General features: G+C 36.1%; 1 protein-coding gene across 1 annotated transcript in view; it reads right to left on the reverse strand.

Annotated features, from left to right (window-relative positions):
* The window catches only part of CFAP61 (cilia and flagella associated protein 61), a 354,788-nt gene that overhangs the window by 300,436 nt on the left and 40,049 nt on the right, over positions 1-14,303 (reverse strand). Inside the window, exon 8 of the mRNA XM_043987819.1 lies at positions 2,374-2,560. Coding sequence (XP_043843754.1) covers positions 2,374-2,560 — 187 coding nt within the window. The remainder of the gene's footprint in view (positions 1-2,373; positions 2,561-14,303) is intronic.

Raw genomic sequence — 14,303 nt, forward strand, 5'->3', positions numbered from 1 at the left:
CTGGGTAGGGGAAGAACCAGAGTTGTCTCGTTTTTGTTTAATTTTTATGAGCCAGCCTTCTCCAATTTTTTGTGGTCTTGGGCATCATTCTGGCAAAGACTACTCAGAGTGTTCCTGACTCTGCCCCTGAGATTGGAGTAGCTTGTAAGAAAGAGATATATGAGAGGAAGCCATGGTAAGCAAGATCATTGCAAGTAAAACACAAGAATGGAATTATCAAGAGAACATAGCAGAGACCTCTCCAGTATATATGTCTGTGATGAGTCCTGAGGAAAGGCAGTGTGGACAATCTAATTATGGACTATGGCCTAGGTGAAATCTATACTCACTGTCGATCAAGAGAAGGCAGGAACGAGAGATAGCAACATATTCTTCCTCTTCCCTTCCTTCTTTCCAGGGGAAAGTTGAAGCTCCACAAAAGTTACCCACTCCGACTTACTGCTCCTTCCTTAAATGTTCACTTTTGGGCAGCTAGGTGGTGCAGTGGATAAAGCACCAGCCCTGGACTCAGGGGGACCTGAGTTCAAATCCAGCCTCAGACACTTGACACTTACTAGCTGTGTGACCCTGGGCAAGTCACTTAACCCACATTGCCCCGCCCCCCCCCCCAATGTTCACTTTTATTTCTAGGCTTTTAATTTATGATAAAAAAAAATGCTGGCCAACTCAAATATAAGATGTATTCTGTGTTTTATTATTACTCAGATATAGAGATAAGGAACAGAGATATAATGGATTTCCCTTTCCAAAGCTAAGCTAGACTACATCATTTGGAGCAATAAAGAAAACAAGATGGATCCCCTATTTAGAGAGAGGAGACAATTTGGCAAGAGTAAAATTGGAAATGAGCAGTTAGGGCTAAATGAAGAGGCCTACAATTGACTTTGTATACCTAGAAAATAATCCAAGACAGAGATATTCCTAAATATACACGCCAACATATTCCCAAATGCAAGCCAGTGAGGCAGATGGGCATTTTTCACCTCCTGTGGGAGGTAGAGTGCATAAGGTTGAAAGGAAAGTCACATTCTCAAAGGGGAAGAAGTTGCTAGGGAAACTCTGCCCACCTGAAGGCGGTCAGGGGGGAGTAAATTTCCCAGATATACACACACAGTCCCCCAACCCCACCCCCCAGGCTCAGGAGTGATTGACAGTTTGGCCTGACTTGCTTGCCAGCACCACCTGGTGGTTATAAAAAAATGCAGCAAACACAATACTGTGAAAGGGAAAGGTTAATTTGGCTTAGAGAGTCTGAAATATAGGATATTTCAAAAAAATATTTTAAATACTTTTGAGAACAGAACATGTTATAAGATAAAATATAAATAAGGTATCAATAAAAAAGAAAAAGAAATTAATAATAATTACTATTTGCAATAGGACAATATTATATAATAATGGGTTGTAAACACAAACAAAAATGCATAAGAACCAATCATTTGAACCAGAAGTTCGATGTGCACTAAAGTAACAACTCATTGAGTCCTTTTTTTTTTTTTTTTTGGTGAGGCAATTGGGGTTAATTGACTTGCCCAGGGTCACACAGCTAAGTAAGTGTTAACTGTCTGAGGCTGGCTTTGAACTCAGGTCCTCTTGAATCCGGGGCCAGTGCTCTATCCACTGTGCCACCTAGATGCCCCGAGTCCTTATTTTTTTTAAGTTACTAATTTTAGATTTTATTTTAGGTTAATTTCTTATAAGAATTCAAAAAATGAATTTCAATAAAAATCATACCAATTTATCCCATATATATATGTATGTCTATATATACATATATATGTATGTCTATCTGATTATAAATCATCTGATTATAAATCAGTGAAATTTGAAATTTTATAGAAGCACAGTTATGCAAAATTCAAATGAGAATTTCTACTTTATTCTGAAATGTCCCATTTAAAATGAAACTCATTTGATTAACCAAATGAGCTGTTCTTTAAAAGAGACAGGAAGGAAAGGATCCAGGAAGCTCTAGTTTCATTACTGAAAAGCCACAAAGCAAAATATCTTGTCCCATATTTATTTCAGCAGCTAGTTAGTGCAGTGGATAGAGTTCTGGGTCTGGAGTCAGGAAGATTTTAATTCAAACCCAAGCTTAGGCACTTCCTAGCTAGGTGATCCTGAGCAAGTCACTTAGCCTGTCTGCCTCAGTTTTCCTCATCTTGTAAAATGGGGATAATAATAGCACCTACTTCCAAGGGTTATTGTGAGGACAAAATGAAATTATATTTATAAAGAAAACTTTTAAGGACTATATAAATGGTAACAGATGTATGGATGTTTATATGCATATATAGACATACATATATATATATATGTATATATAGACATACATATATATATATATATATATATGGGTACACACATACACACATGCTTTCACATCATGTTCAACTGTACTTTCACTGTGCGGAACACTTGGCGTCCTCTCTGGTTCCAAAATATCATCTGGATGTGGTTTGCAAAGTCCGTGGAAAGGTCCCAAGTCAAAGCACTGATGTAGTAGTTCCATATTCACTTGTGAACACACACTCATGAACCCCACAGCAGTGCCTTTATCCTGAAACAGCCAAATGATATGATTACCTTTTTGAATCTCAAAGCCATGATACTGCACATATAAACATAAAAAAGAAGAAACAAAGGGCAAATCTGTTCTAAGCTAGAGACATCTCAAAGAAATCAGGTTAGATCTCAAACTAAGACTTCTCTTTATGTCATCAAGGGGCAACTTTAGCCAAGACATAGTAAGTCCTAGCAAACTAAAAGAATAATGGACTGTCTCAGAAAGTAGTGGGTTCTTTCTCACTTGAGATCTTTTCTTAAAATAAACGAATGTATTATTAAACAATTAACATTGAATATTCAATTCAACCATTAAACTTTCTTAGTATCCATTTACATTTAAATTATTTGCAATATATAAGTATTACAACAGTTTTTCAGTCCTTCTAAGACCTCATCAAGATTCTTTGTCCATTCATTCTCATTCATTTTTCCTCTTATATGGTCATAGGGTATATTCTACTCTTTAATTCTTTTTTTTATTTATATCACATCATAGAAACTTCAGCAAATTTCACTAATCCTCATACTTTCTGATCTTAATTATAATGTAGCAATCCATTCTATTTCAATACCACAGTTTATTAGCCATTCCTCTATTGTTGTACATTTAGGTAATTTCCAGTTTTTAAATATTGCATATGATGCTATCTTTGAACAGATAAACCTTTCTTTTGTTTGTTTTGATAACATTTTCCAGGTATATTTCCAAGGGTATGATCAAAAGGCATAATCATTGTATAACTTTTATTTGACAGCACCAAGTTGCTATCCAAAAAGATTCTATAAGTTTGGGTTCTATTAGCAATAAATGAGTGTACCTGTTTCTCCATACATCCAAAAGCACTGAGTTTCTTTTTAAACTACTTCTGGCAATTGACAAACAAGAAATTATATAATAAAATTGCTTTAATGTAAATCTCTGGTGGAATACTATTGTGCTGTAAGAAACAATGAACAGGGGAAGCTAGGTGGCACAGTGGATAAAGCACTGGCCCTGGATTCAGGAGGACCTGAGTTCAAATCCAGCCTCAGATACTTGACACTTACTAGCTGTGTGACCCTGGGCAAGTCACTTAACCCTCATTGCCCTGCAAAACAAACAAACAAAAGAAACAAACAAGAAACAATAAGCAGGAGGAGTTCAGAGAAACCTAGAAGGACTTACATGAACTGATGCTGACTGAGAGAAGCAGAACCAGGAGAACATTGTACATAGTAACAATAACATTGTGTGATGAGCAATGGCTTGGCTCATCTCAGCAGTGCAACGATCCAAAAGAGTTTCAAAGAACTCATGATAGAAAATGTTCTTAACATCCAAAAAAAAAGAACTGTGGATTACGAATACAAATTGAACCATACTGTTTCTACTTTTGGACTGTTTTTTCCCCTTCTTTTTTGAGGTTTTTCCCTTGTGCTCTGATTCTTCTTTCACAAGATGACTAATGCAGAAATATATTTAATGCGATTGTAAATATATGTGGTAAAAATTATTTGGGGTAAAGATTAATATTCCCGTTTTTAGCTAACTCATTTGGGAGGGGCCACACCTGGCCCACTCCAAGATTACAAAGGCAGCTTTTTGAAGGACCTCCCCTTTTGGGGGAGGGGACATTGAATGCTCCCAGAAGGGAAGTGGGCTACTTCTGGTACATGAGCTGGCTTCCTTCTTTCTGCTTGGGCCCTTGAGGTAGTGGCCTGCTGGTTCTCGGTCTGACAGGCTGTTCAGGCTTACAGAAAACCATAAATTCCTTTGAACTAGCTTAATTGGGAACCGTCCGGGATTGCATAGGTTAAGTTTAGAGTTAATAATATTCATCTGTATTTCCATTTTCCTATTTCCTTATCTTTGATTTTTATTAGTTTCACCTTTGTTGTTTAATTAATTCCCAAGTAATAAAATCTGATCCTTTTGTGAACTAAAGCTTAGAGGCTCCTTTCTTATTGGCCTGAGAGAAATATCTAAAAAAGGGCTGTTCAGAGGGGAGGGTTAAACCTTAAAGGTCCCTCATATTTCCAGGACCCCAATATTAAGGCGAGTCACCCAAATAACACTCAGTATATCAAATTTTGGCCCTTACATATATAACCTATATTAGACTGCTTTCTGTCTTGGGGAAGAGGGAGGGAAGGGAGTGTGGGAGAAAAATTTGGAACTGAAAATCCTGTGAAAACAAATGTTGAAAACAATCCTTACATGTAACTGGAAAATAATAAAATACTTTTATTTATTTAAAAATGTATATCTCTGAAAAATTAACAAGGTGGGGCATTTTAACTGAGACTATCGGGGAGGGAGAAGAACAAAACTAAATAAATTAAATAGAACTAAGATTTTCTTTTTTGAAAACTATCTGCTTCCAGAAAAATTACAAAATCCATCTTGAAGAACAAAGGGTAGAGGATCTCAAGAGGAATTTTTTTTCTTGATTTGTAAAGTACCAGATCTAGCAATAACAGCGCCATATCTCAAACTATAAAAATCAGTAACAATCCAAACTATTTTTTACTGGTAAAAAAAATAGAAAAGTTGGAATAAATTAAGTATACAACTTATAGAAATACATAGTAGCTTGGTGATAAATCAACATCAAACTTCAACTACTAGGATAAGAACTCATTCATTAATTCATTAAATTAACTACTGGGGAAAACAGAAAGCAACCTGACAAAAATCAGGTTTAAACCAAAATATCACATACCAAAATAAGCTCCAAATGTATAAACGAACTAGATATAAAAAGTCACATCACAAATACATGAAAAGAGGGGCAGCTAGGTGGTGCGGTGGATAAAGCACTGGCCCTGGATTCAGAAGGACCTGAGTTCAAATCCAGCTTTCAGACAATTGACACTTACTAGCTGTGTGACCCTGGGCAAGTCACTTAACCTTCATTGCCCGCCCCCCCCCCAAAAAAATACATTAAAGAAATAAGGAAGGAAATATCCTTTGCAAATATGGATAGGGGAAGCTTTCTTAATAAAACAAACAATAGGGGGCAGCTAGGTGGCGCAGTGGATAAAGCACTGGCCCTGGATTCAGGAGGACCTGAGTTCAAATCCAGGCTCAGACACTTGACACTTAGTAGCTGTGTGACCCTGGGCAAGTCACTTAACCCTCATTGCCCTGTGCAAAAAAAAAATTTAAAAATAAAACAAAGAATAAAGATAAAATAAAATGTACTATTTTGATTGCATAAAATTAAAAGCTAGTGCAAACAAAATGCACTTAAAATCAGAATGGAAGCAGTTAATTGGGGAAAATATTTTGTACCATTTCTCCGAAGAAGGTCTGGTATCTAAGATATATAAAGAACGAATTTAAATATTTAATAATAAGAGAACTTCCTAGACAGAGATACATGGCCAGGTAGCTCTCAAGGGAAAAAAATCCAGGTTATCAACAAACAAGAAAAAAATGCTTCAAATCATTAATATTAATACAAAATAAAACAACATTGGGAGGGGGCAGCTAGATGGCACAGTGGTTAAAGCGCTGGCCCTGGATTCAGGAGTACCTGAGTTCAAATCCAGCCTCAGACACTTGACACTTACTAGCTGTGTGACCCTGGGCAAGTCACTTAACCCCCATTTCCCTGCAAAAAATCAAAAAACCAACAACAAAAAAAACAACATTGGGGCAGCTAGGTGGTGCAGTGGATAGAGCACCGGCCCTGGAGTCAGGAGTAACTGAGTTCAAACCCAGCCTCAGACACTTAACACTTACTAGCTGTGTGACCCCAGGCAAGTCACTTAACCCCAGCTGCCTCACTAAAAAAACAAACAAAACAACAACAACAAAAAACCCAGTGAATGAATGAAAACCTGTTTCTAGCCATGTGTTACTGGAGGTTTGTGATGTGTGGTGACAAAAAGTATCCTAATTGGCTGCAGAGCTTGGAGAACCAATGGTTTGGGAAGTTCTGAGTCAGAATTGATTGTGCATACAAAATCAATGACCCACCCATCTCTCACTCTTTTCCTTCCTGCTGTCAAGTAAGACAAAAATGCTTTGAGATACTTAGTGGAAAGAGGGGCAGCTGGCAACATTATCCCACCTACCCAACTGTCATGGTGCTTCTGTTTCTTTTGTGTTTATTCTTTCCAGATTTGGGGGGAATACATATTTTGAGATGGAAGTACCCAGAAATTTCATGCTAAGTTCAGGAGATACAAAAGTTCCATGGGTAACTGGAGGCAGTGGCAAAACCCATTGTAGATGGTTAGAACTGGTTACAAAAGAAGTAGAGGGGAGGACAAAATTAGTGTCTGCAGACTAATATGGAAATACAGTCACTCAAGGATGATGGCAGCTTCAGGAATCATGAAGTGATGGAGAGAAGTACCAGCTATGGACTCCAAAACCTAGGGGGAACTTCAAGAGGAATCCATGTGGTGAGAAAAGGGCTTCCAGGGCTAGGAATCAAGAGGTACCTTTTTGCTACACCTACAAAGGAGCCTTACAACCACTGTCCTGTAAGCCTTTTCTCCTCTCATAGCTCTGGGGAATTGATGTGTGCAACTGGAGAGTGTGTTTCTAGTTTGGGATGGAATGCTTTGTACCAACTGTCCTTGCTAAATCTTCTTAGGATATCATTCTCTAAAAGTTAATGGATAATGTGAATAGGTAGATTAAAAGTAAAGAAAGAATAAAAACCTGTGATCAGAGGTGAGATGAGGAAGAGAGAACAACAAGAGAGCAGAGACAGATTGTTATCATTTATAGATCATAACAGGGAGAACCAATAAAAGAACTCATAAAAATAAAAATAGATCTCATTGGAGAAATATTAATCGCTCATGGGAAGGCCAAGTTAATATAATAAAAATGACAAGACTAGGGGCAGCTAGGTGGCGCAGTGGATAAAGCACTGGCCTTGGATTCAGGAGGACCTGAGTTCAAATCCAGCCTCAGACACTTGACACTTAACTAGCTGTGTGACCCTGGGCAAGTCACTTAACCCTCAATGCCCTGCAAAAAGAAAAAAACAACAGAAAAACAAAAACAAAAAATGACAACACTACCTAAATTAATTCAACTTACTCAAGGCCATACCAATCAAACAACCAAAAGGTTACTTTGAAGAGCTAGAAAAAACAATAATTAAATCCATATAGAGACATAAAGGATTAAGAACCTCAAAGAAAGTAATGGAAAAAAAGAGGGGTGGGAAGTGTCATCAGTATCAGAACTCAAACTGTCCTACAATGCAGTGATCATCAAGACAAATTGGTACTGTTTTAAAAAGAGAGAGGTCAATCAGAGGAACAGATTAGGGACACAAAATACAGAAACAAATGAATCTAGTGTTTGGTAAGCCCCCAAACCCCAACTAACTGGGTAAGGACTTTCTGTTTAGACATAAAGGGTGATACCCAGTGTTGTGCTGGTAAAGGTTTAACAACTGTATCTCTGAGGGTGGAGTTGAGGGGAATATATGCATACATACTTATACATTTAATCTGAATTAAAATTTTCCCATTACTTTCTTAAGTCTAGACCATCAACCAAATAATAAATCAAGACCTGATTTGTAGCATTTTGCTGATTATAACTGCTTACACTGAAAATTTAACAATTGGCTCTAATGATCTAGTTTGAGTTGGCTCCAGCATACCCTTGAGTCATAAATTAAAAGAGCAAGGAATCTATGAATGGGAGAATAGTTCATTACCAAATGTTTTTGGCTGGGCCTAACTTAGGATGCCCCCTGTTAGCTTATGTTTGACATTAAAATAAAATGGACTTCTGGGTCACATGAACAACAAGTTAGTGGACTGGACATTTTCTCTGATCCCCATGATTTGTTTCCAAAACAGAAATTATAGGCCAAGAATAAAACAACTTCAGCCATTTCTATGGATTAGGAAATCCTGGAAATTCTTGGTAGAAATCCTACCCAGAATACAAAAGAAGGTTTTAAAAAAACAGGAACTGGCATTCACTGACCCTGAGCTCATTCAGCACCCCTTTCAACACCTCCCACAATACCAGCCACAAGGCTACACTAGCACATCAAAGGCTAACATCAAAACCCACCACATTTCCCCCCCACCACCACCACCCCGTCATTTCTCCAGTGCTATAGAGATCTCAGTTCTAGACTGTAGAAGTTTTCTCCTTGGGCTCCAAAAGCCAGCTCGGCCACAACACTTCAGGAGCAAAAGCCTCTTGGGGCCTGCAAGCTGGAGGCCCCAGTGCTGCAAAGCCCAGAACTAGCAGTTCTGGGGAAAGCAGGCTCTCAACTGCTGGTACCAATTTTGATAATCACTTTATAATTAAACCTGGGGAAGCACAAGACAACTTCCATCGGCTTTTCTCTTCAGTACACCCTTTGGTGCTCCTGCCTACTTACTTTGCCATTATGATTTTGACTAGTTTGATAAAGAATCTATATAATATTCAGATTGGTACTGCATAAAACATGTAAATTTGAGAATTGTCATTTTTACTATATATCAATTCAATCCATCCATGAACATTGAATGTTACTTCACTTATCATGGACCTCTTTTATTTTGGTCATTATACATATGTGTATGCCTGTATACATATATATATAACACATATAATAAATAAAAATGCATGGGTGTATGTGTATAAAACATACATGGTAGTAATATATACATACCCATATAAGTCATACACACGCAAGTATTTAAAACACACATATAATATATACATGTGGGGAGATGTCTTTTGTATCCCTAGGCAAACTGTTCCAAAAAAATTTGGTAACTTCTGTTGTTATAAAATAACAAATTTTTTGTTATTTTTTTGTCTTTATTACTAATAAATAAGAATAAAGATGATTTCATTTGCTGTCTCTATTAATTTTTCTTGGTTGGAGCAGTTGGATTGTCTAAATACATTCTCATGTCATCTGCAAATAATGATAAGTTGATCTTTTCATTTCCAATGTTAATTCTTCTAATACAGTTTGCCTGGTTTCTTTTAATTGCTAGGATTTATAATGCTATGTCAAATAAAAGCAGAGTGAGGAGCCTTGCTATTTAACTTACTTAGTTTTTAATGGAAATGCTTCTAATGTTTCTCTATTGAACATTATATTGGTTGATTGAAGATGTTTTTCATTGTGTAGAGGGAAAAATCACTCTATACCTATTCTTTTAAGTGTTTTTTTTTAAACTGTGAATACATGTTGAATTTTATCTGCTTTTTTTCTGGAGCCATTGATATAATAAATAAAAACAGATATACTTGATAGGAAGAGAAGATAAGCTGACCATGTAGTGAGGGTGGGAGATATGTGGACAACATGAGTCTTCTCATATTCCCTAGCTGTCAGGAGAGTGCAAAAAAAAAGTCTCTAGCATGTTGGGCAGGCATGGATGAGTTGTGAACTGCACTGTTGGAGTTAACATCCAAATCAATTTGATCAAGTGATATAAAATAAATTTAACAATCCTCATATATCCATTTAAGCGTTAATATAATTTTTTAGTTTTTTTTATTTTTAAGCATTATTATATTGATATATTGGACTAAATATCTTTGCATCTATGTTCATTAGAGAAATTGGTCTGATTTTTGTTTTTGATGACATCAAATCAATTGATGCTCATATCTCCATTTAAGTAGTAATATAATTCCCATCTTTTTTTTAACATACGTCGCTTTGTAGTTCATTATTTGTCATGTCTTGCAGCCTGCTCTTGTTTATGATGTATCCTATCATTGCCTTCTGAGTAATACTCATTTTTGATTCTTTGGAGACCATGGTGTTCCATGACACAACCAACAGTAGTAAAATAATGCATTATATTAAAAAGATGGTTGTATCGGGAAGGTTCCTGGGTCATAAAAGGGAACTTTGTAATTTCCCAAAAAAAATTTTTTAAAAGGTTCTAGTTTTATTTATCAATTTGATTGTTTTATTTTTAAAACATTAAACTTTCATTTGGATTATTAAATGGTTCTTACCTAAAGGTAATAACAGGCTTAAGTATATTATTTTTGTTAGTCACTTGTTATTCAATTGGTTTGCACTTCCTCTGCCAATGCTTCTAGGGATCTCTGTAGTTGTAGATTTCTCCCATACAATATGGCCATGGTTCCAGGGTATGTGATTTTGAAGTCCAATTTTCTATTTTAATGATTTTTGCATATTTTAAGTCCATTGTTTAATTGGCATTTTTAAAATCTAATTTGGCAATTCTTTTCAAAATAATTTTTTCTTCTTTAAAATTAATATATTAAGTGCTTAATAAGCCAAGCACCATGCTAAGTACTGGGAATACAAATACAGTAGCAAGTCAGTCCCTTCCTTCAAGGAACTTACATGAGACATGGAAGTGTTGGCCATGGAAGGATATTTTGGTCTGGGATATTGCAGGGAAGGTAATAGGAACAAAAGGATATTCACTTAGCAAATCCTTTCCAGAAGCAATGGTAGTGTTAATCTGATTACAATTCTTGGAGAAAGAGGTGGGAAGCAAGGGGGAGAGGGATGGTACTCATGCAGCAAAAAATGGCCTGGGTGAAGAAATATGTTCCCAGGTAGTTCAGAGCTGACTGGCCTAGCCTATCCCAGGCATGCTTTCCAGTGGCCTAGTTTACAGAGTAGAATAGCAGCAGCAAAAGTGAAGAAATGTTTTTTTTTTAAATTAAATTTTTTTTCTTTGTTTTTTATAATTCTGGAGTTTTATGATAATATGGCTACGTGAGGCAAAGTTGGGCTTTCTTCTTGCTGGTGTCCCATGGGTTCTTTTAAATTATAGAGAATTGCCTGGTCTAGTCCAGAGTGGAGAGTTATTTATAATTAAGTCTTCAAATACTGTGTCTTGCTTTTTGTCTTTTTCTTCAGTATCTTCTGAGATCCTAATTAACTCTGACTATACTTATTATTTTGTCTTTTAAATCAATTATTTTTGCCCTTCATATCATTTAGTTGGTTCTTTTTTTCCAGTTCAATTCAATGGATTTGTTTATTAATTTTATTATTTATTGATCTTTATTGATTTCATTGCTTCTGTTATTTGCTAGCTCCACACATATTTTTAAACCTTGAATAGAATTTTATGATTTTCAGGTTTCCCGGTTGTCACTTCATCTTTTCCTATATTTTTTAGAATGCTTTAGAGCACAGCATTAATTCTTTTAATATTTATATAATCTGATTCAATCTTTTTCAATGGTATCTTATCTATCCTGTGCATTAATGATTCAGACCAAATCATCATCCCCCATGTGATACAACAGACTGCCTTTTTCTCTTTTATGACTTTAATCTGGTGGTGGTGAGAAGGAAAGAGAGAAGTAGAGATGCTTGATAGCTCTCCTTTGCAGACTGCCTCTAGATAAATTTGTTCTTTTGAGAAGTAGATCTTACAAGAACAGGCTATAGGTACTGGGAAATTGAGATTTCCTACAATCAGTTAGCCTCAGACCCTTTGGAGTTTTTTTGTTTTGTTTTGTTTTGTTTTGTTTTGTTTTGTTTTGTTTTGTGAGGCAATTGGGACCAAGCGACTTGCCCAGGGTCACACAGCCAGTAAGTGTCAAGTGTCCAAGGCTGGATCTGAACTCAGGTCCTCCTGACTCCAGGGCCAGTGCTCCACCCACTGCGCCACCCAGCTGCCCCACCCTTTGGAATTTTAATTTCTATCTTTCAATTTCAAATCAATTCAGTAAATATACTCTAGTATGCAATACGACTGTATAGTATTGTGTCCCCAAAAGTAGGACAGGAAATGCTTTTAAGTATGGTTTTAGACTGTGATTCTGTGAATTCACTTAATATATAACATCTCTGATGCTCTGGGAAACTGAAATTCTGGATTTGTAATTCAGTAAAAAGTCAAAAAGCATTTCTTAAGGGCCTACTATGTGCTAGGTACTATGCTAAGTCCTGGGGATACAAAGAAAGGCAAACTTTTGAGAGTCCCTGCCCTTCAGGAGAAACAATATGCCAGGCTATATAAAAAGGAGATAATCAACAGAGGGAAAGCACTAGAATTAAGAGGGTTTAGGAAGGGTTTCCTGTAGAAGATGGGATTTTAGCTGGGAAAGCCATCCTGGTCCAAACTTACATCCTTGAGGTGGCTCAAGAAGTTCTCCAAAACTCCTTGTAGTTCAGGGTATGGATTTGAAATTTCCCATAGTAAACGTGTTCCTACTGCCATTAGTACCCTGGTCACAGGACATCCCACTGGCTCATGGTAAAAGCACATGGCCATTTGGCATCCCACCATGGAGCACTAAAATATTGTAGTACAATGATTCTCAAACAGTGATTTAGATACTTAAAAGATGTTTTCAAAGAGTGGATGACGTATCCCTGAGACTTAACACAGCTGGTTCCATCCCTTCTCCCTGTTCTTTTGCCATCCTGTCTGATGTTATCATCTTATCTTGCGCTTGTCCTACTCTCCCATCATCTTGTCTCCATTCTATTCATCTCAAACTTTAGTGAACTATGGAGTTCAAGCTGATCATTTACTAATTTTGTGAAACATAATATCTGCCCAAGAAATAATAGATTGATTACAGAGGAAGTCTCCAATTTTTCTTTATTTGGAGAGGTGATATGGGGGAAATCACCTTGATGAGTGTTGTGGTAAGAAGAATATGAGAATATTAGTACAATTAATACTACAGTATGGAAGTCCTTTTAAACTAGAATCTATTTCACTTGTTGCTGTAACAAGTGAAATGGAACTTCACTAGAAATGACAAAATCATCTTCCAAACTTGGATTTCAAAATATATTTTATCCCACTAAAATTTTTAGCAACACATAAAATCTTTGAGAACTATTCCCAACCTCATTAACATCATGCTTTAAAGATTTTACCTGTTAATAGAAAATAATAAATATATAATAAATTATAATTATACTGCTATATTGAAAGAGTGCTATGACTGTATCCCTATTATTTTATCTAGCCATGGCATAGTAAATAAAGACTGGCTACGAAGCCAGAAGACCCGGGTTCAAGTCCTCTTCCTTACACATCAAGTTAATATGACTGTGGGCATGTCCCTTAAACTCTCAGTGCCCTAGACAACTCTCTAAAACTATAAGCTACAGAGAAGGTACCAAGCTGTTATGATAGAGTGAGTTTCCTCGCTTGAAGTTGCCTATATCAGTTAAATCACAGGTCCTGCTCCTATCACTATCATACCTACTAAAGTGGTTTTGTATGTCATTAATAGATAAAAGATATTTACAATCAAAGGAATAAAGGTATACTATAGAGTGGTTTGACATCTATGTAACTGAAAAAATAATTGCTATGATTATTCAACTGTTAAGCAAAAACTGAGTGATTGACTTCATTAGAAATTATTATTATTAGAAATGAATTCATATAATGCTTCTGAATTCTTGTGCTTCAAAAGACTATAGAGTATTTCCATATAATACTGTTCCATTAAGGAAGAGCAAAAATCAGTGATTATAGTCAATTTTTAGACTTAAGCCAAACTGTCAAGCAACACATTTTTTTTTACAATTGAACTATCATAAAAATGCTAAGACCTAGTCTAACACTAATGAAGCAATGACTCACACTGAATTAATATTAAATTTTTTTAAAGCACAGAGAAATAAATCATTAGGCATTTTAAAATGTTGCCTTCAATATTTTCTTGACAAAATAACAAATGTCAGAGAATACATTTGTTTTGCCCTAATGTTGAAATATGCTGAAGATTTTTTTTCCCCAAACATCCCTCTTTCTCCACATATGTATGTTTTCTTTACTGTTCTACC

This window comes from Dromiciops gliroides, chromosome 2 (genome assembly GCF_019393635.1).
Source record: "Dromiciops gliroides isolate mDroGli1 chromosome 2, mDroGli1.pri, whole genome shotgun sequence".
Taxonomy (NCBI): Eukaryota; Metazoa; Chordata; class Mammalia; order Microbiotheria; family Microbiotheriidae; genus Dromiciops; species Dromiciops gliroides.